The 21,933-nt window shown below is 39.1% G+C and overlaps 2 protein-coding genes across 4 annotated transcripts; one reads left to right on the forward strand and one right to left on the reverse strand.

The window, feature by feature from the left end:
- Positions 1 to 1,403: 1,403 nt before the first annotated feature.
- On the reverse strand, positions 1,404 to 9,318 carry dcaf17 (ddb1 and cul4 associated factor 17). Its single transcript, XM_079518902.1, has 14 exons — positions 8,694 to 9,318; positions 8,501 to 8,604; positions 8,302 to 8,395; positions 8,033 to 8,169; positions 7,768 to 7,846; positions 7,236 to 7,325; positions 7,052 to 7,156; positions 6,314 to 6,416; positions 5,295 to 5,440; positions 4,598 to 4,707; positions 4,210 to 4,297; positions 4,043 to 4,126; positions 2,295 to 2,450; positions 1,404 to 2,187 (listed from the first exon to the last, which is right to left on the reverse strand). Exons 1-14 carry the CDS (start codon positions 8,880 to 8,882, stop codon positions 2,005 to 2,007), a joined length of 1,668 nt encoding a protein of 555 aa, XP_079375028.1. The 5' UTR covers positions 8,883 to 9,318; the 3' UTR covers positions 1,404 to 2,004.
- On the forward strand, positions 8,803 to 21,550 carry mettl8 (methyltransferase 8, methylcytidine). Of its 3 annotated transcripts, none has more exons than XM_079518904.1 (10): positions 8,803 to 8,943; positions 16,507 to 16,663; positions 17,041 to 17,132; positions 17,230 to 17,528; positions 17,633 to 17,682; positions 18,390 to 18,450; positions 19,745 to 19,884; positions 20,710 to 20,816; positions 20,980 to 21,045; positions 21,146 to 21,550. In XM_079518904.1, exons 2-10 carry the CDS (start codon positions 16,512 to 16,514, stop codon positions 21,325 to 21,327), a joined length of 1,149 nt encoding a protein of 382 aa, XP_079375030.1. In that variant the 5' UTR covers positions 8,803 to 8,943; positions 16,507 to 16,511; the 3' UTR covers positions 21,328 to 21,550. The 3 variants fall into 3 exon arrangements, with proteins under 3 accessions (XP_079375030.1, XP_079375032.1, XP_079375031.1); XM_079518906.1 differs by having other exon boundaries at positions 17,323 to 17,528; XM_079518905.1 differs by lacking the exon at positions 20,980 to 21,045.
- The last annotated feature ends 383 nt before the right edge of the window (positions 21,551 to 21,933 follow it).

Below are 21,933 nucleotides of genomic sequence, written 5' to 3' on the forward strand. Positions count from 1 at the left end.
TTATGATGACGCGAGGTAAACCTCCAGGTGGAACTTGAATTATGTTTCTGTACTTTTTACTGTTATACTTTTATAGTGAAAAGTTCCTAAGCTCGTTTATTTGCTCAATTCAGGTGGATAATGAATGTACATTTCACAACTGAGATTCCTGTATATAAATCTCTTGAGCATCGTTGAAGACCAAGACCAAATATGTACAGTTTTGCTGTGTTGTCAAAGTAGGAATTTGTAAGCTAAACAACAATGTACAAAAGCAGTGCCAAGAATTACAGTGCAGATATCTTAAGACAGGACAACCAGATAATGTAGGCAGATTGGAATTGAACAGAACATAAATCAGAAACTAACGTACGCAATTACATAATTTCATCATGTCTTTATAACTTGAGCCACATTCCTGTCACAACCCAGCATCTGCAATGTTTCGTAACATTTGTGGTGGTTACAATAAATTACACAATAGGATGTCATGTGCAAGATTTAAATTAAGCCACACACTGATTGTATGTGTATATGTCTGTGTTCGTTTTTATGTGCAGCGCGTTGCTGAAAATGAGCACTTGTGCTCCGCTACTACCCTGGGTAACGAACTGTTACCCGGGCTAGTGTGCACACACACACACACACACACACACACACACACACACACACACAAGTTGAAATGTACTTGGGTGTGTTCCTTCATGACCTACAACACTAAGGGCTATATCTTGCACCACCCCTTAATCCTTATCCATAAACTTATTTGCCATTTACCATTTAAAAAAAACCTTTTAAAATAGTTCAAATAGCTGATCTACAAGCTCACGTGTAGATGTAGATCGGCTAGTTGAACTATTTTAAAATGATTTTCAAAATAGTAAAAAAATGGCAAATATGTTTAGGGATAAGGGTGGCGCAAGATGGAGCCGTACATCTCTCCAAAAAATAGCCGATCTACAAGTTCACAATGCATGTGAGCTTGTACATCAGCTATTTTTGGCAAATGTTCCACCCAGAATAGGGATGCTGCATGGGGTTCAAGTGGTTAAATATAAGTAAGTTGTTTATCTCTCCAAATCGGAAATGATATTGTCTCAAGTTTTTCTTGGGACAAACTGTATCTTAGGGGGAAATATTTACATATTTGCCTACCATAATATGACATAAATGTGAGGTGCTCTAACTTAACAATGTATAATTCAGGGGTGCCTGAGCCAAAAAGTTTGAGAAGCACTGACAAGAAACACAGTATACATCACTAACATCAGTAACATTCAAATTTTCAGATACTGTATCAATCTTCTATAAATAAAATGTTTGTACAATACATCTTGTTAGTTTGGCTTTTTTGAGTGGCAATATTAGCCTTTTGCAGCATTCATACAGTAATGTATATAAAATAAAAGCCACTCTCCCAACACTCAAAAACAAACAATGTTTTAATCTCACTCTGACAGTGTACAAAAACTACAAATGTGACCAAAAATGTACTTCCAATCTGTACTTCAGTTTGCAATGCAACAAGAATTTATTTGTATTAACATTTGCTGCTGTACATTGGATCGCCAAAACATAGCTACTATTAACAGTGATTAACATAAATGCTGTAATGAGAAAGGCAGCTCCAAATGTAATTGACAACAAAGTTGAGTAAAAAACTCTAATAAAATAAATCTGCAATATAAACATCTGCAACATCCTAATGATACAGTAGAAGTCCATTGTAACTTTGACATTCAATGCCAACAATTTTCACTAATAGGCCTATCTCACAGAATTTCCCCGCCCCCTTAATACGCCCCCTTTCGGGGCTAGTGGTGATAGCGTGACGTCACTCCATAGACGCTACATGTTAACAGAGGTAATTTAAGAAGTCTACAACTTTTGTTTTCTCAAGGTAAGGTTTGTTCTATCTGTTCGAGCTGATTTACCATCTTGTTTGCTTCATAATAATATTGGTCACATTTTTACATTAGGAAATGTACTTAGATTCTCCAGAGAAAAAACGTGTAAATGCTAATGTTAAATGACACCACTATCTACCGGAAGGGGGCGTGGAAATTGGAAAAGGGGCTGTGAGCTAGCCTTATAAAGCATTAGGGTTCCATTAGGGTGGAGTTTGTAGACATGGCAGCAGAAGTGATTGTTTTTTTGTTCAATATGAACAAGTGTCTCTCTGTCAAAGTACAACTCATGTTGGTAGGTCTGGAACAATAAAAATGTGGGCAAAATATAAGTAAATGAACAAATACACAACAGACTTAGAAATTCAAATTTCTTTGCAGAAGGCTGGGAAGACATCAGCCACTCACCTCATCCCAAGGTTCCTCAAGAGGAATTGTTCGTAGTAATTCCCCACTCTTGTTGTCATGAAGCCTTATACTGGCTCTTCCTTCACCCCCTTCGTCAGTCACTGCAACTACTGCAAGAAGGTCCAGTTCATCCTCATACTCCAACATACGGAAGGTCTGTTAAGTATACGATTTTTTTAGGGGACTATAATTGGCTTTCAAAGTTTGCAGGAGTGGCCCATTTGCTAATTGCCACAAATCATCTGTGTAACTTTGCACGCACACTCACTTTAGGGCAGCCAAGGAAGAACCTCCACTTAAATATTCTATTCTATGACTCAGACATAACCATAAACAAACCCGATTATAAACCCATTATAGGCATGTTACTATGACTCAAGAGTTTCAGATATAACCATAAACAATCCACAAATCCGACCAGTATGGCCCAAACCTCTAGAATGACAACAATATCAGATCTCATTCCAATAGACCTTGCGGTAAGCACCGCCCCCCTCCCGCCCGCCTTCGTTACCGTTGTTAGACAGGACACTCTTCTCCATAAAGGACCGTGTTATCTCACCGTTTTTCCAATGAGTATTTGAAGTATTAATAGCAACAACATCCACACTATAATAATGCCATGGTGAAACGTTGCTGTTGGGCGTCCTGCAACAGTGCTTCATAGATACTTCATGCTTCCAGAACATTTGGGGCATTTTCTTTGATTCCTTTTCCCATGGGTGCTCGTTTAACCATTTAATCTTAATTTTCTTTGTCCTTCCTAAATTCAAATTAGTTTAGACCATTAGCAGACCTTCACTTTTTGGATACAATGTGCAGAAAAGGGTAAGCAGCGTTCTTTTTTTCTGAACCGCAGTGAAAAGGGGATAGACAGACTGGCTGTGGCCGTCCAGACTCCACACAAGCCACTGAACGTGGAGAAAGTTACAAAGCACACCATTTGCTCCAAGGTAAGTTGTTTGTTGTTTATTAGACAATTGGTTTAACCATTATTTAGTAAAAGTTGATGTTAATAGTATGATTTAGTAGCAGGGAGGGTGAACGAGCCACTGCTGCCTCCTCCACCTCCAGAATGTAAACATTGACATGTGCATGTGCGCACCCACAGGAAAAGGAATCAAAGAAAATGCCCCAAACGTTCTGGGTACCTATGAAGCACTGTTGCAGGACGCCCAACAGCAACGTTTCACCTTGGTGTTATTATAGTGTGGATGTTGTTGCTATTAATACTCATCGGAAAAACGGCGAGATAACACGGTCCTTAATGGGGGATCAGGAAGAGTGTCCTGTCTTGGCAGCGGTGACCGAACGGTTTGCGGAGCGGTCTTGATACCGGAAGGTCGCCAGTTCGAATCCCCGGACCAGCACGTTAAAATTACCACCGCCCTTGAGCAAGGCATTGAACCCCAACCATGAAATGTTCTATGAGCAGGGCGTGGCTGTAAACAAGCATCTTGAGCTTAGTCCACTTACCCTGGGTAAACAAAGAACTTTGCTTTTTGCTTTGCTTTGCTTTAGCAACAGTAACGAAGGTGGGGCAGGAGGGGGGCGGTGCATACCACAAGGTCTATTGGCTTTGTCCGCCTTCCAGTTTGCAGGGCCTTCGACAAACACACTTTTCTAGTTAAATGTTGCAATAATATGTGTATTATGCAATTAAAAGGCTTTGCTTGTACTTGGTTAAAAATACAAAATATTATTTTTGGTCCTCCAGTATCAGAAGAAAGATTAATAATTTTTGATACCTCTTGTGCTGGGTCATCATCCAGTTGATGAAATCTCCTCTTCACAGTGCGGCCAGAGGAGGTGACAGTGACTGTTGAGGTAGCCTACAGCAGATGGAGAGCAGGTGAAATGAGACATTTCACATACAGTAGTATGGACAAATACAGTAACTTAGTAAAGCACTCACATTGTTATTTCGACAAGCAGTAATGGAGAAGTCTTCGGCTACCTCACATGGTAAACCACTGTTCAGCTCATGTCGAATTTTTAGCATGCTTAAAAGAAAAATACAATGTTATTTGTTGTACATTATTATCAAAACTGGTATAATTATAGGTAAACTTCCAAATTAAAGCAACATTATAAGTGTGAATAATTGTATTAAATGCTCGTATTAAGAACACAATGTTCATTTTTTTGCCAACTGAATTAAAACATTTTAACTTAAGTTTAGTTGGGTCACCTTTCTCTTGATGATTAACTGCAAAAATCACTTTTTTTTAACATAAGCCCAAGTGGACATTGCTCACTTTGCAACTGCTCAATTGCAGGCATATGGTCTGTTTGGTACTCACTTAATGTTGCTAGGGCCAAAATGAAGGACTCTGCCTGAGAGATCCGTGTGGAAGTATATTGCATCACTCTCAATAGAATACCCTTCCATTTCTTGTATTCCATTGATTGCCTAATTACACAAAAATAAAAACTGAATAAAATATAACAAAATATGTAGTCAACAGTAAGAATACAGGATATTAACAAACGTGTGTGTGTGTGTGTGTGCGTGTGTGTGTGTGACTATTCTACAAATAGATAGTAGTTATTCCTACACAATTGATTTATTTTCAATTAGATCTTTTTGGTATTATCATGTTATAGATGGTATTGCATTATTGTGTTAGCACTGTCTCTGCGGAACATGTCCGAACAACATTTTGCTGCTAGGTTGCAAAGAAATCCTTCTTGATTCTTCATTTTCTTTTGTCTATAGATTTGGGACAGGCTTTTGATGCCACGCCACACTGTTGAATACAATGAATGTCAAAGACATCTGTGGCCCTTAAGGCCAAACTGCGCAACTGCCATTGGGGATAACGGTTGCAAGCAGTTGCATGGCGAATCATTGGTGTGGAGTGGGCTTTAAACAAATGTGATGTGGAAAAGTCTCTGACCAACTCTCAAAGGAAAGGGGAAGCTTGTTTTTTGTGAAAAATCTGAGTATACTCGGAATGTATGATGAATGTGAATTATAATAATTTATTTAAAGAATACCAGAGTGTCATCTGCCAATGAGCAGATGTGGTGGGTCCCCTTGTATTTCTTCTGAGGTGGTGTATGTATGTAGTGCCATGGGAAACCTCCAAACTCCACCATGCCATCTCCACCATATTGTAGCTCAAAAAGCACTGGAAGACTTTCTGTGCAATAATGAGGAAGCAATCTATTGTGAATATTATATTATAGATATTAAATATTCAAGAGATCATCATTTCCTTCAATTGAACTCCCTTTGACAAAAGCTACATTTGCATAATTGGATTCTGAAATTCTGTCATCACTTGCTCGTTCACAAACTTAACTTGAGATGTTTTCTTTTTATCATCTCATGTCTAGGATCAGATCATTTTCAGCTTTTAAAGACACCAAAATCATGATACATGCTCTTATTTCTTCACACGATTGCAATGCTGTCTTAACCTTCAACCTTATTTGCGGTAATTTTTGTCTACCCAGGCTTTTGGGAGCACCCTGGACAGTTTTTAAGATGCTTGTATGATTTTCATTTGATCACGCACGCTTCCTACCCATTGTAACTTCAGACTCTATTTTACAACAAAAACAATAATACAATTAATGAAAAAAGTAATCAACGGCCCCTCACATATTAGGAGAGCAGTATGAGTCACCAGAACCAAGGACAGATGTTTGTTTTTGATGACAATTATGGTTAAAATAGAGTTTGAAGTTACAATGCGTTTGTATTGTATATTTATGTGTTCATAAGTTCATAAGTTAGTGCCCTATTGCATCTTATGACAGTGTCACACGAAAAGTAAAAGTGGTTGATCATGTATAGATATATACTGTACATGTATGCCATAAGCTTTTATACATATTGAACCAATGAAAATTATTAAGAGGCTGTGATTAAATAAAGTACATTTAATCCATTGGAAGTTTGTAACAAATTACTTTTTCGGAAATACAAGTTGGCCCGACAGTGGCAATATATCTTACAGGATATCGGAAAATACACGGCAGGAAAGAATAAATAAGAAACATTGTCCTACCTTTTATTTGGATATTCACTGGAATACCACAAGGATAATTTCCTACTATCCCCCCCCCATTACAAGGGCTCTGCTCTCCAAGTGTCAATGTATTTGTCATGTACTAGGAAAAGGAAAAACATTAAATAATATACAGTACATCAGATAGTGAAATGGGTAGCCAGAAATTGCTAAAGAAAGGACAGGTATCATATTTATATTACTACGGTACGGTATATTCATGAGAGCATCCATTTTTGTTTTGACCACGATGACTTACTGTAAATCATTACCGCAAGTCTAAGTGGTCAAAGCAAAACTGGATGTATTATACATTACAGTGTAACGCATGATTCCAGAAGACATTACTGTGCCAATATTTATATAGAATTTTAAGGACTGTGCAGACTTTAGAAGCCTGAACAATTCAAATAATGAACATACAGAATTAAAATGTATAATTTCTCTCCAGAACTGGAAAATCAGTGTTTGAAAAACTTAAAGTACAGGTATTTTGACAAGCCTTTTACTAAACAGACCAAAAAGAGGTTTCCACCATTCCACCATTTACTGTATCGTTGTCTACCGTATAAATCCGTTTTTATATCAATAAACAACTAGCACTGAAGATACATTCATCTATCTATTTCTGTGCTATTCTTTTGATGTAATAAAAAGCTAATGTCTAAGAAAATCATGTCAGAAATGTACAGTATGTCATTGGCTTTAAAAGGATTACAAATGAAGTATGTACCGTACCTTATTTATGAGGTTTTCAAAGCTATACAGCTTCACTGACTTGTTGTGAGAGACAGCAAGGATACCTTCAGACAGATTAACTTCAGTAACACCGTTCCCAAATACCTGAAAACAAAAACATTGTAAGTCAAATATGACTCTCTATACATGGGGAGGTAAAACAAAAGGGGAAAAAAGTGCATACCGTTTTGTTGATCTCCATAATGCCCACAATTTGCAAGGGGAAAATATGGAAGATGGCAAAGTGCAACAGCGTATTTTGACTGATACCTGCCTGCAAAATGTAGAGATGAAAAATCACATTGATTGTCATGAAATGTTTCACATCACAGTTACTTCTCTTGTGAGAACTTAATACAATTTGAGTGATTGTACCCCTCCAAATTGGGGGGAGTGAGCTTACTGTGAGTGTGTGTGGGTCGTGCAGGGTCACTTGGGCTTACTGTGAGTGTGTGTGCATGCATGTGAGTGCATGCGACAGACGAATAAATGAAATTACCTGTTGTGACCAAGCCATGTATGTACTGTGTATGTGAGTGAGAGCCTCTTGTCAGCCAAGCTGACACAGCAGGGCCGACCGTGACCCAAAATAAGTGGGCAGATGTGTGCATGTATGTGTTATTGCCATCATTGACTTTGTCTTATACCGTTTTCTAAATGTCAATTTCACAGTAAAGCAGAAGTTACATTGAATTAAAAATTATAGATAGATTTACCTGTCGTGCTAAAGGTGTTGGTTTATTCAACACTGACTTCACATAGAATCTCTCTTGAGGAAGATCCCATGCTAGGTACCTGACAGAAACAGTAAGGTTGCCAAGTTTACATTACAGGCAGGCACATTTCAACTCAAATAAACTCAATATACTTTATTTTAAAACATTCAGAAAAAGAAACACAATATGAAAAGACAAAGTAAAACTGAATTTAACTTCCAATAAAGGAATTAGGAATACAAAACTCAATAGTATGAAGAGATACCTAAACTTGTAGTCTGGTGAGAGGTAAACTTTCTGGATGACTTCTCCTGTTTCAGTTGAAAGACGACACAACCAACTATTGGCTGTCAAAGTCAGGAGGCAGGGTTTATGGTCAGAGGGACTGGGCAATGTATTTTCCTATGGGCAAGGTCAGACAGGTAGTAACTATAATTTGCAACAGACATGGTCATATTTAATACAATATCAGAGGCAGAGCAAAAATCTTGGGAATCAAAGGAATATTCAAAAGTAATGTGCAATTTTACTTACAAGTGGGCTCTGACACAATAAAGCATCTTCAATTTTCTCTGATTTGGAAGACGGTTTGGACAGCTTGTACAGCACCTGAGGCTGTGAATCAATACTTAAAAATAAAAACAGAAGATTTTTGTCTGTCAAAATCTAAACGTTGTCCAGTTATTTACCAACTATAACAACCAGAAGAGAAAACACCCAAACATATTCTTACCAACTGTAACAACTTTGGAAATTCTCAAAGTACAGTTTTCCAAGCTCATAGCGTACAGGAGATTTTGAGGTTTTGCTCCAAACTTTGATGAAGTTTTTGTTGTCCTGCAATACAAAATAGACATATAATTCAACATTATCAGGATATTAAAATAATTTAAATAGCACAATTTATAACTTTGTGTGTCCATTACCTGGAGGACAAGACTTCTCATAAGTTTCAGATTTTGTGTTGCTAAAGTTGCAGCATCAAAGACCCCTCTGGACCTTAGGTCCAAGAGCTCAGTGATACTCATCTTCGTTCTTCGTTTTTGTGCTGGTGTGAGTGGCAGCACTAGGGGGCATTTAGAGCACGCGGACTCGGAGTGCTCATGAGAAGCCATGTGTGCGAGTGACAAAACGCAACTAGAAGAACCGAGGAGGAAGGAACTAAACAAAACTCTGGTAAGCACATTCTGAGACAGTCCCTTCAATAGTAATGTCCATCTTTACACTTTTTAACAGGATCGTTCAAAACTATGCGGTGTGGATGGTTTGTAACTAAAATGTTAAATGTATGTTAACTGCGATTACTGACTGTTGAGTCTGAGCAACATACCGGTAGCTCTTCTATTACGCTTGCTTGCAAATGTGTCACTTAAAGGCAACAACACATGTTAGCGACAGATTAGGGTCACTAGATTTAAAAAAGCAATTGGTCAAAACAATGTTATATTTGATAATGTCCAGTTGTCCACTCCACTGAGCCTCGATAGCAGCTAGCTAGCTAATGTAATGGAGCCAATAATAGTAGTGGTAGACCTGAGACCACACTTCCGCTCAATTTCTGTAGTCCATTTCTTCTTCTTCTAGTTTCCGGCAGACTGGATGCCTTCCGGCATATTGCTGCCCTCCACAGGTTGGGATTATATCTCCTTTGGTATACCCCCCCCCCCCCCCCCCCCCCCCCACACACACACACACACACAGTTGGCTGAGTTTGTGCAAACCCCTCTCTCAAAGTATTGTCCAGCTCTTCAGCACTAATGTCTTCCACCTTCAAAAACCTCCTTTCTGCGTCCAACACCATCTTTATCCTCTCTGATTTCCATTTGATTTCAACTGCACAGTTCACAAACTCCATAGCTATAAAAGCCAAAAAACTCCTTTTGTCCATGTATCTCCACTCCTCCCCCCTCTGGTCATTACGAAATAAGTGGGCAAAACCATACCTATATTCAATTGTTTATAGGGTCAAAATAAGTAAATTATGATAAATATGATATAGCGCCGTCCACCCGTCCATGGCAGCTGTGGTAACTGCAATCTGTAACTGTACTACCGAAACAAATTCCTAACATGTTTACATGTATGGCTAATAAAGGCTTCTGATTCTGATAACCCTTCCACATGAGTAGCTTTTTCATATTTATCACTCATTTTGTTATTTTCACCTACCCTGTATACATGATGGGTGAATAGGATGAAAAAAATTAAGAACTAGTGATCACCATGAAACTTCCCTGGTTGAATAATTACATGAAGACAATGATTTATTGTATTACAAGTTTTCTGAAATTGTATATTTAAATATGCAAATTAGGCATTATACAAGAAAATATGCCCGATTTTGCCTAACTTTCCAGAATCAAACTCAGAATATTGGATAAAGCCAGACTCATCACTTATTTCATTTTGTTAACATTTTAAAGTCAAATGTTTTAAATGAAGGAATATTCAATGTCCATACAGTAGCCTATCTATCATTGAATAAATAAGAAAACACTGTGAGCAGGCATAAAATAAACACTTTTTGGTGGTCAAATGTATACACCTCAAGTCAAAATGAACTAATCGTTTGCTTCATATGACACAAAGAGTTTGAAGGACCAATTTATCAAGTAAGATGAGTTATGTAAGGTAATGCATACCGAATTCAGTCCTCTATTTCCGAATCAGTCAAGTCTAGCCTGGCTAATAAACCAGACTAATATCACACAACACTGTCGCGGTATATTAGTCTGGGCTGGCTCCACTTGGATTTCATTTCCCGGGGGGCGGGTTCAAACATTTTCTCTTTGACGCAATTGGTCAGAGCTACTGTCAGTCAAAGGTCTCAAGCATTGAACGTCACTGTACCAAAGCCCGCCCATATTGCATACCGTGTCCCGATTGGCCCGACCTGTTCTCGGTTGTAGGAACCTAATCCGCTGGCAGGCAATTTTTTTTTGCCAACGGCTGATTCGGTCTGGTTTATTAACCAGGCTAAGTCAAGTCTGCCTCAGTGATAATCGGGTCCTCTTCTTGGGGTTGGTTAATGCACGTTTGTAATTTGCACATTGATGTGCATTTCAAGCCATTGGACAAGCACGTGCATTCTGGGAGCTTGGACAGGACAGCAGCTGCAACACTACATTAGGAGCTGGAGATCCCTGCATCCATTCGACAGTGAGCCGACCATCATCATTTCTGGCCCAGCCATGCTGAACTGCATGGGCTTGGGACTTGCAGATGTTGTTGAAGACTCCCTCTCCAAATGCCAGCCTGGTAGTTGGCACGCATGGCATGCATGAAAAGACAGTCCTCACATGGTGGCAGCTGGCTCGACTCAAGTGCCCCACGTTGTGCACAGAAAAGCTGGTGGCGTAATGTGTTACAATTTACAATTTTACAATTTAGGCATTTAGCAGACGCTCTTAATCCAGAGCGACTTACATTAGGCAAGAACAAAAGTATGGGAATACATCACATATATAAAATGCATTTATCAAGAAACATGCGTAAGCTAAGAACGTAACTAGAACATATCTATATAATGACACTATACATATTAAATATACATATATACTATACTATGCTATACATATGTACTATGATGTGCTATGACTACATACAATGCAATTATTGTGCTGTCTACATGACATGCTATAAGTCTGTTTCAAATGCTATCTAAGTCTAAAAAGTGCTATCTAAGGGGGTAGGATAAGTGCTATGGGCCATGATGGAGTCTGAAAAGGTGGGTCTTCAGACTACGGCGGAAGATTGGGAGTGATGCTGCAGTTCTGATTGCAACGGGGAGTGCATTCCACAGTTTTGGGGCCAGAAGGGAGAAGAGTTTGGGACGTGTGGAGCGTTGTCCCGGCGTTTTTAGTGAGGGTACTTCCAGCTTTCCTGCGTTGGCTGATCTGAGTGCGCGGGAGGGTTTGTAGGGTTCAATCATGCTTGCAAGATATGGGGGAGCCATACCTTTGGTTGCTTTGAATGCCAGCATCAGAGTTTTGTATTCTGTGCGGGCAGCGACTGGGAGCCAGTGCAGGGAGCGGAGCAGGGGGGAGACATGTGAGATGTTGATGTCCTGTTGTTGTGGATGCCGAGTACAATTTGCATGTGAAGACTTGCAGCTTCTTGAAAAGGTCTGTGGAGACTGGAGAGTTCCCAGGACTGACCCAGCTCACGAAAAATCTCCTGGAAATGCTTCGATTTCAATAGCTTCAAGGCTCTGAGCATGCATGCCAATTAGGACATTACAGACGCCATCTCCTAGGGCCTGGCGTAGCTTGGTGATGTCAATGTACCTAACCCGGTTCTTCGTTCCACATTTCTGGAACAAGGGACAGGAGATCTCAGCAGAGAATGTTGAGCACCAACACATCTGTCATCTGCTGTTATTACAACAGCACTGTAGCCTTCAGCTGCAGCATGAGCTGCATGTAAGAAGATTCTCGTGTCTGCCTCTTCTTGGTTAGACTGCAGTTCTGCCACCTCTGACCACTGATGCTTGGTGATGCACAAGCAGCTGTCTGTCAGCTCGTCCCTCTGCTCAGGTGTCTTCCACCCATACTTGAATAGTGCAGAAAGGTTCATAGGTCTCTACCATAGATTTTAGAAAAGGTCTCTACACAATAATGGCTCAAAAGTTGATCATACATTTGTTGTGTGTGTGTGTGTGTGTGTGTGTGTGTGTGTGTGTGTGTGTGTGTGTGTTAATATAGGTGATATGATAACTATCACTAAGCTACATGTCTGCAATGGTTATCATGCCAAACGGTGAAGTAGATGCCAAACTGTGAAGTAGAGATACACAGCAAGTTAAAAAAAAATCACACCAGCTTTGCCCACCCATTTGATTCTATAGCTCGATTTTAGGGCCCTGGCTCGTGTTATCATAGTGTTTCTGATTGTATCTCTACAGTTACAAAACTTACAAACACATTTAATATGAGTTACCACTCATATTAAAGCTTAGAATGGTGAGCGGTTTTCTATAGCCATTAGGAACATGTTTGTTCTCAGCACACACTTCCAAAATGGGGATATTTACGAGCCTTATTTTACATTTCTTAGATGTGTGTGCACAATACTGCATTAAAAAGCCATTTAAGCATATTTGGAAGTTTTGTGTAAGTAAAATATCTATTCCAATCAATTCCCCATATTTGAATTATGCAGAAAAGTGGTTTCATTGGTGCAGTATTCAATGCATGATAACTAACACTAAGCTACTAGCCTGCAATGGTTTATGATGGAGATAATAATAATAATAATAATAAACTTTATTTGTATAGCACCTTTCATACATAAATGCAACTCAAAGTGCTTCACAGGGCAGTACATAAAAATAGCAATAAAACACAGGCAAGCAGTTAGACGGATAAAACAATGGTAAATAGCCTCTTGATGACAACAAACAAATAGTGCAGTGAGACAATTTAGAAAACCCTCATGGAGCACGCTATCTCTGCGCGTCCTTTAATTGGTGAAGTTTAAGAACGGACAAAAGTATTAAGGTTTAACATGTATTTAATCAAATTGCATAAAGATAAACTATTACAGATTGAATAATAGAATGAGTTACAGAGATCTCTGGGCGTCCAAAATGCTCTCCCTCTCAGCAATACATAGTCACCGAGTGGCAGTTCATGAAGTCTGGCGCACTCTCCTAACTGTCCCTCGCCCATTTATACGTTAACAATGCAAAAGGTTATTTCCTCTGAATCATCTCTGTGCGTCCCCTTCTCGGAGACTTCTGCTTTTCCTTGGGGTGATATATTGGTCATATAGCCATTTTCAACCTAAAGAGGAAAGAAGACAACACAGCCTTTTAGAATTGTGGGAACTAATGGGTTAACAGTCATCGCTTGAACACTTGAGTTGCTATGGATGCATGTTCGTTTCTCAATACTTCCTGAGAGATGCCTATTTTTGGCCTGGTGTGACAGCATGGGGCTTTTTGCCCTGTGAGAGGACATTGTCACAGTATGTACAACATGTCTGAGTATCATGGTGGGCGGTGGCCTTGATTGAATTAACTGCTTCATGTGGTATTCTGTTGGGAAGACAACCTACAACTAATAATGTGGGTCAAGTGTTCAAGCATAGACACAAAATAACATAATATACTCATAATATTCAGCTATGCCACACTATGCCATAACTACTTTTTTAAGATTAATGGATATGATTAGACAACAATATAATTGAAGAGAATATAAGCAAAGGATATCTCAACAGAAAGATATTCCAACATTTAGCAAAATGTGAAGTAGAGATGTACAGCTAGTCAAAAATTCAAACAAGAATTTCTTAATTAACGCGCAAACCAGGGGGGTCAGGCTCTTGGACTATTTAGGGCATTGCACTGCTCCTGAATGATGGTCTGGGGCTCCGTAGTTTACACACTTTGGGCGGCAGGCCACATGCCCATATTCTTGACTGTAGTCCATTTCCGAGTGGGTCGTATGTCATATATCCGTTTAAGCTACTGTTAGGCAAAAGTTCAACATTTTGTGTGAGTGAGTTCTTTGTCTGGTTACTGTAGCAAGGATCAACACATTGTTTCTGCTGCGAATAGTTTCAATTATAATCTATTGGAATAACACGGTCTCATAGGCTACTATAGCTTTAGAAATTAACCCTTAGAATTATACACACATTTGTTATTATTGGTCTGTTACGGACTGTTCTGAAGTCTAGGGGCAACCTGCCCGCAACATGTATATGGAAGAACACCACTCGTAAAAGAGTATTTTTTAATACTCATGAACAATAATTTACAAGTGGCTTAAGTGTATGATGAATAGTTACAACAGATGGCTCTGTGAGCACTGAATGAATGGTTGAACACATGACATGACAGAATGATGAATGAACAAAAGAAAAGGCGGTGATGACAAGACGGATAACACTAACTCAAAACCCTGACAAACATACAAATACGAAACTACAACTACTGAACCTAACAAGCAAGAACTACACAGAACTAAACGGGACGAAACTAACACTCCTTCCCGAAGGGAGTGAAACTAAGGGTAAAGCAGAACAACACAAACTAACAAAATAAAGCAGACGATGAAAATAACAGAACGTAGGCGGCTTGAGGGAAGACCAACGCTAAGCGGTGTTTCCTCATCGAAGCGCTGACAGAGAGTTAGCTTTGTAGCCAGGTAGCCAAGACTCTGAGCTGCCACAGGACCAGATAGCCAATAGGATCCAAGCATTGGCTAGCCAGGCCCTCCTCAAGGTGGCAACTCATTAGGGACTCATCTGCGGGGATGACCACCCTGGCCAAGACCTACGCTGAAAAGACTATCAGCGGAAGTGGCGGAAGTGTTGCGTGTAAGATAACTACGTCACGCGGTGCGGCTGTGTTTACTAGTCCCCACCCAATGATCATTTCAGCGGGAATACATTTTCGGGAACACAACGCTGCGATTGGTCAAAAAACGTTAACTTCCGGGGGGGGGGGTTACACGGCGGAAGTCCTGCCTTAGATAGCTTATTTGTCCTAGGTTGTGACCAGGCTCTTCTTTTTCGCAGTTAAGTGAGCCTGGGACCGAGGCTAGGGGATGACAGGAACAGAAAACATGCAGTACCAAGCATAATAGGCGTCCCTATATAACCTAGTACAGCTAAGCAAACCTACTAATAAACATAATAGCATTAGCTCTATATATATAATTATTCATAATAATTAGAGATGTCCCGATACTGTATCGGTATCGGGAAAAGTATCGGATCGGCCCTTATTTTTCATATCGGGTCATATCGGTATCGGCGAATATGCCAGTCTAACCACAGATCCGACACAGGGGTAAGGGGTTGACACTATGGCAGGTAAATAAAATGTTGGAACATGTGGAGTTTGCTTTGGAGTTGCCCAAACTGCAAGTTTGCAATATATTGTTTTTATTTTATTTTATGACAAGCATGGCGTGATTTAATTCAAGCATGGCGTTACACCAAGCCAATAACAGGCTATGGGCCGATTCATACTCCTATTTTACCGCTATGATTTCGGCTCGTCAGACATTTTCAGTAGCACCGAAGAGCCGACTTTAGGATGGTACCCGCCCCCCGAACCTCAAATGACGTCACATTGTAGGCTCTACAGCGCCGAGCCGACTTTTATTCGGCTCTAAAATAGGAGTATGAATCGGCCCTATGTCTGCACCACCCTGCATGCGTGCAGTCCGGGAGGGTGAACACAGCCAAACACCACAATTTCTAGTATGCCAGGCCATATTGGCCATATTCCAACGTCCTGATAACGGTTCATTTTGTGTATTTAATGCAGTGATAATGTGAATGTGAATAATAAGTGAATTGTATACACGTATGTACTCACCCAATAATTAATTCCTAATACTTGAAGTCAGATATTGTCCTTAGTTTCATATCCATTTGAAAGTTCTGGCAGAAAACTTGTCTAAGTTGTGTTATGTGTTTAGTAAAATATCTCCACTGTTCCACGAACTGCACACTTATTAGTGCTATTTATGGTAGCCTAAGCTTTATACTCTTAGCTTAGCTTTATAAAATACATACAAAAGTCTAAATCTGGTTTCCAAGTCAGTTTGTCATCATTTTACAACAAGAAATTTAAATTTTAAGCCATGTGGGTATTTCATTTATTTGCTCATAATTACTAAATAATTACTAAACTTAAATTATTATTTAGAAGTCATTCTGTATGCTTGCTTGTGTGTTGTACTTGTCCTAAATTCATTTACCCGCTTTGTACATTTACAGATTAAATGCATATATTTCAGAGGCTCTGTTTTGCCTCAGTGGGTAAAAATATGTGCAGATTCCCCATGAGACTATATAGCACTGGAGGCAGACCGACTGCTCCCCTGGGAACAAGGATTTTGACCAACCCAGAAGACACCTTCAAGCACAACATGTGGTTAGTATTGCAGTTCAGGATAAAGGCAGTGGGATAACAATATACCTTACTTTTCTGTGGGTGTATATTGTTGTATGTTGCAGTTTATGCATCTCTTGGATCTTGATTATGGTATGCTGAGTATAGATTTACAGTAGGACTGCTGTATTTATTTTATTTTGTTTTACCAGTGGTGATTGTCAAGGATTGGGCTAATGCATCATGATCAATGTTACTGTTATAGCAAATTAGATGTAGTTTATAGCTTGTGTATGTGGGTTTTGAGAAATAATAATAAAAACATTTCTATAAAGCACAACTGGTAGATTAAGAACTGTTCGCCACAATAATTGGGAGATAATTTGCATTAGTGAAATATACAGTATATTATGTTATAGGGATCATGTCAAGTGGACCGATGAGGAAAGGCAAAATGCCTATCAAAAGGCAGAAGCAAATTCTAGTGTAAAAATTCCTCTAGAAGATCAAGGTAACAAACATTTTTTTTCTCACAGCATTTGAGTTACATGATAAATAAAAAAAGAAATACCTACATCACTTTAAAATTGATTCGCATATTCCCACAGGTATATATGACACAGAAGCTTACCAATACTGGGATAGATTTTATCAGCTGCATCAGGACAAGTTCTTCAAAGATCGCAAATGGCTGTTTTTAGAATTCCCAGAACTTCTTCCTTTGGAGCCTGAACACATTGCCACAGAGGGGTGTCAGGGTGGGCCTCAGACATTATGCCTACAGCCAAGTGGGTCTGGCAGGGACATGGAGACCATGTACGACCAGCATAAAGTTCCAACTGAATATGAAGGTGCAATACGAACGACCTCTTTCCCTGGACAACATGCCACGTTTCGTATCTTGGAGGTTTATATTAATCTTTATTTACCTTGATTTATGTTTCTATTGATACACAGGAATGATACAATACTGAAGATGGTGTATGAATGATTTAATCTTTATCTTTGCAGGTTGGATGTGGGGTTGGCAACAGTGTTTTTCCTATTGTTAGTTCAATTAAGTGAGTATATTTTTGTTCATATTTGAGGAATATACTATAGACTACAATCTATTTATTTTCTTAACTGTTCGGCGTGGGATTGGACTCCCGTTTTTATAGACATTAGGCCACTTTTCTTTTTTTAGACCTTCATCATAGACCTATATCATATCTCCATGTCATGGAGATATGATACTATAAAGTTTATATAAAATGTGTGCTTTTTTGGAAGAACGCCTATTGGTTTTACATGCATTTGTGGTAGAAATGTGTCCTTAGACTTGGTTTATTTAAACTTGACTATTATTTTGACATGTTCAAACTACAATCCAACTTTCCTAGCTTCAAAATAAGTTAGTGAGCATGTTTTGTGCTTTTTATAGATATTAAATTTTTCACATCCGATTCTTTTTTATTTTTTATTTCTGGTTCCAAAATGCTTTTATAGCATGTCAAAGTGAAATAAATAGTGTTGGGTCTTATAGCTGAGGTTGTTTTGAAAAAAATGATACCAAGCATTGGTAGGTAAACATTATAAATTGTGATTTATAAAGGAAAAATCTAAATATGGACAAATCAATCAATCGTCAGGAATGATCTCGCCCCTCCTGCTAGATTGTGTACATTTGTAAACCCATTTCCTGTAGCCTGTTGCTACTCATGGTGTTAATTACTTTAATTTTTTTAGTGGTGCAACCAGAAGCTAAAGTTGTACCGCTCTCTTTCAGACAAACTGGGGCATTTGTATACTGTTGTGACTTTTCCCCTCGAGCCATTCAGCTGGTCAAGGTATGTTTTTGAGGTATAAAGTAGATATACAGTATATCATCAACGTCATTATCTTCGCCACACCGGGAGGCAAAGATTAGTTTCTCCGTCTGTCCATGTGTCTGTGCGTCGGTGACTAAACAAACGACTAATCAGTGACAACCTGTTTGGAAATAATGCAATAATATGATATTATAATTGTCCATTTTACCTGAAATGAAATGAAATGAAATCTATATTTACCCAGGGTATCTGGGCTAAGCTCAAGAACTTGTTTCCAGCCAGGCCCTGCTCATATAACACATTTCATCGTAGTGGTTGATGCCTTGTTCAAGGGCATTTCAGCGGTGGTAATTTTAACGTGTCGGACGGCTGATTCGAACTGGGAACCTTCCGGTATCTAGACCGCGCCGCTATCCGTTCGGCCACCGCTGCCCCATGAGTTCAGTGCAATTGTTGTGTACATAGCAAACATAAATATACCATTATAGTAACTACTAACTACACAAGTCTATCAGTGTTTACATCTTCATGCAGTTCAGTTACATCTTCAACATCCTTCTCCCCTTGTACTCTTCATTCCTCCTTTGCACATCTCCGTCTCAACCGTGCCTCTCTTTTTATGATTTATTTTTGGGCGTTTTATGTCTTTATTGATAGTACAGTAGGTAGACAGGAAATGGGGAGTGACAAGGCCGTCGGGATCGGGACTTGAACCCGCAACGGGCTGTCAGGAGTCTAGGTGCCCGGACAGCTAGGCCAACCGTGCCTTTCTTGCTTTATCCCCAAACCTAGACAGATCCTCTAATCTAATGTAGTAATTTTGGGGCTTTTCTGCCTTTATTTGCTGCCTTGTCACTCGTAATGAGAATCGTAGCATCCTCAATTCTGCCACCTACAGCTCCGCCTCCTGTCTTTGTCAGTGCTACCATTTCCAAGCTGTGTAAAGCATGGCTGGTCTCACTACTGCACTACACTACTGTACATCTTCCCTCACTCCTCTCACTCTCTTCTTCACCTCTCTTCATTACTTAGGATAGTTTACCCTAGGGATTGAAACTCCTTAACCTTTACCACGGCACCACCTCTATTTCTTGCATGGTCATGTATATGCATTTGTCAAAATCAGTCAATCAACAAGTCCTAACAACATTTTGCTACTTGTACCTGTATTAGTGACAAATACATCCCTCTTGATTCTTCAAATCACCTGCCTTTACTAGTATTTGGTTTAAGTATTCCACCAGTTTAATTTAAAGGACATTCTAATTGAGTATTATATAAGTGTTTTTCTCCCTTTTTTTTGCTCCTATAGAACAATCCAGAATATGATCAATCTGTTTGTCATGCATTTGTTCATGACATTTGTGAAGAGATTGCCTCCTTTCCCTTCCCACCGCAGAGCTTGGATGTTATTCTGATGGTCTTTGTGCTCTCTTCCATTCATCCAGATCGGTAGGTGAAGGTTAGAACTAGAAGACAAAGATAGGAACGACTAATGTCATTTATCGCCTGTCAGACCCCAGAACACCGCAGCCCCCACTCAAATAAGCAACTCCTCACACCATCCCCACCCCCTTTCCTTTGGCTTTGTCTGAATGTCAACACTAAACCCTCAAAATCCCTGGTCCTATATTACACACTGTTCATTTGCACTGCTTCATATTAATTAAAAATATTAAATCTCTCTAGTTTGTGTGAACAGTCTGTATTGCAATAGTAGAGCTCAGTTACAGTGCAACTTAATGCTAATGGTACATGCATCTACATTTAGGGGCTATTCTTCTGAGTGATAATGACTGTAGCCTTTGCACTGTGCTGCTGCAGGTTGCTCTCAGTAACTGACATTTTACTTCATACTGAGCCAGTGGCTGCTAAGGATGCTGAATATGGACCAGCAGCTAGAGAGCTGTCATCAGCCTGCTTGAATACTGGTGCATTTCTTTTCAGTTTATATTTGATCCAGCTTTATATAGGCTGGCCAACTTTAAATCTTACCAATATTATCTGGAACTGTAGTAAGTGTGAGGGCAACTAATTAAGATGGCCTCCACTTAAGCCTAATTTATACTTTTTGCATGAGATGTTGCTCACCAGAAATAACTGATTAGCTGGTATTTGACACCTTAAATAATATACTATCCTACGAATAAACATATTTAGAATTTAGTCTTACACTCATAAAATAAAAATATTTACAAATTGTAGGCCAACCACAACCATGCAGCAGCATACTTATACTGAATTTTGCCACTTAGAAATATTTCCCTTTCCTTACAGAATGCAAGGAATTGTGACCAGACTATCTCGATACCTCAAACATGGAGGTACATTCCTCTTCCGTGATTACGGCAGATATGACCTTTCACAACTTAGGTTTAAGAAAGGTGAGTCTCCAAAGATACACACACTGTTGCCAAGCTGAACATAATGCAATGTTTGTCTCTGAAATATGACTATTCTATTATGTATTCATATGGGTGTATCTTTGGTACTGTATATCATGATATATTGTGAAATTTACAGTGAAATATTTCCTCTTCTCATCAGGACAGTGCCTATCAGAGAATTTCTACACACGTAGAGATGGAACATGTGTTTATTTTTTCACAAAAGGTGTTTTAAAACTTAATTCTGAAGGATGCTACATTTTACCCATAAAGTTATAAAATATTGATATAATGTAAAAATATTGATACAATATTTATTTTTGCAGATGAGGTTCATAGATTATTTTCTAATGCTGGACTGGAACAAACTCAGAATCTAGAGGATAGAAGACTCAAAGTGAACAGAAAAAAGAAAGTACTAATGCATCGAGTCTGGATACAGAGCAAGTACAGGAAGTTACATCCACCTGCACTGTTAGTCCCCAAAGAGAAGGGATCAGTCCAATGATCCAGAGCCTGTCTGCAAACGAATCGCTACAATTTAAGAAATGGGATGAGTCTGACACTCACACAACCTGTGAATCACCAGATGTCATTCCTCCAAAGAGCATACAAGCTTTACCAGAAGCAATATAAACTTGTTTGATATGTTTTGCTGTTCTCAAAGCGGTCCTCTTGAATTGTAAGAAACATCATTAATTATGCAATGATGTTTTCTAATAAAACTTTAACTTTACTCAACCACAGTATGGAACCTTATCTTTTCTATTTTACTATTTTGAAGTTTGGAGCTCTCTGGTGGAGCTGCCGCCGCGACCCGACTCTGTCTCTTTTTCATTGTGAACTAAAAACTTGTCTTATTTGGTCAACATTATAGGGAGGGGGAGGGGGGAGTAAATATGCTATGTAATATTGCAATTAGTGAGAGCTCTTCTTTAACTTAACTTTATTTGTCAGAGCACTGGTCTCAAAGGTGGTACACAGATTTACGAGGTGAATTGCAAAACAAATACAGATTAATATAATAGTTAAAGGCCCTGTTATTTCAAAAGTAGTAATTAAAAGGCAAAAAAAAGCATCCTCGCGATAAAACTGCACACGATGTTGGTGACGT

The sequence above is a fragment of the Electrona antarctica genome (genome assembly GCF_951216825.1).
Source record: "Electrona antarctica genome assembly, chromosome: 13".
Classification (NCBI taxonomy): domain Eukaryota; kingdom Metazoa; phylum Chordata; class Actinopteri; order Myctophiformes; family Myctophidae; genus Electrona; species Electrona antarctica.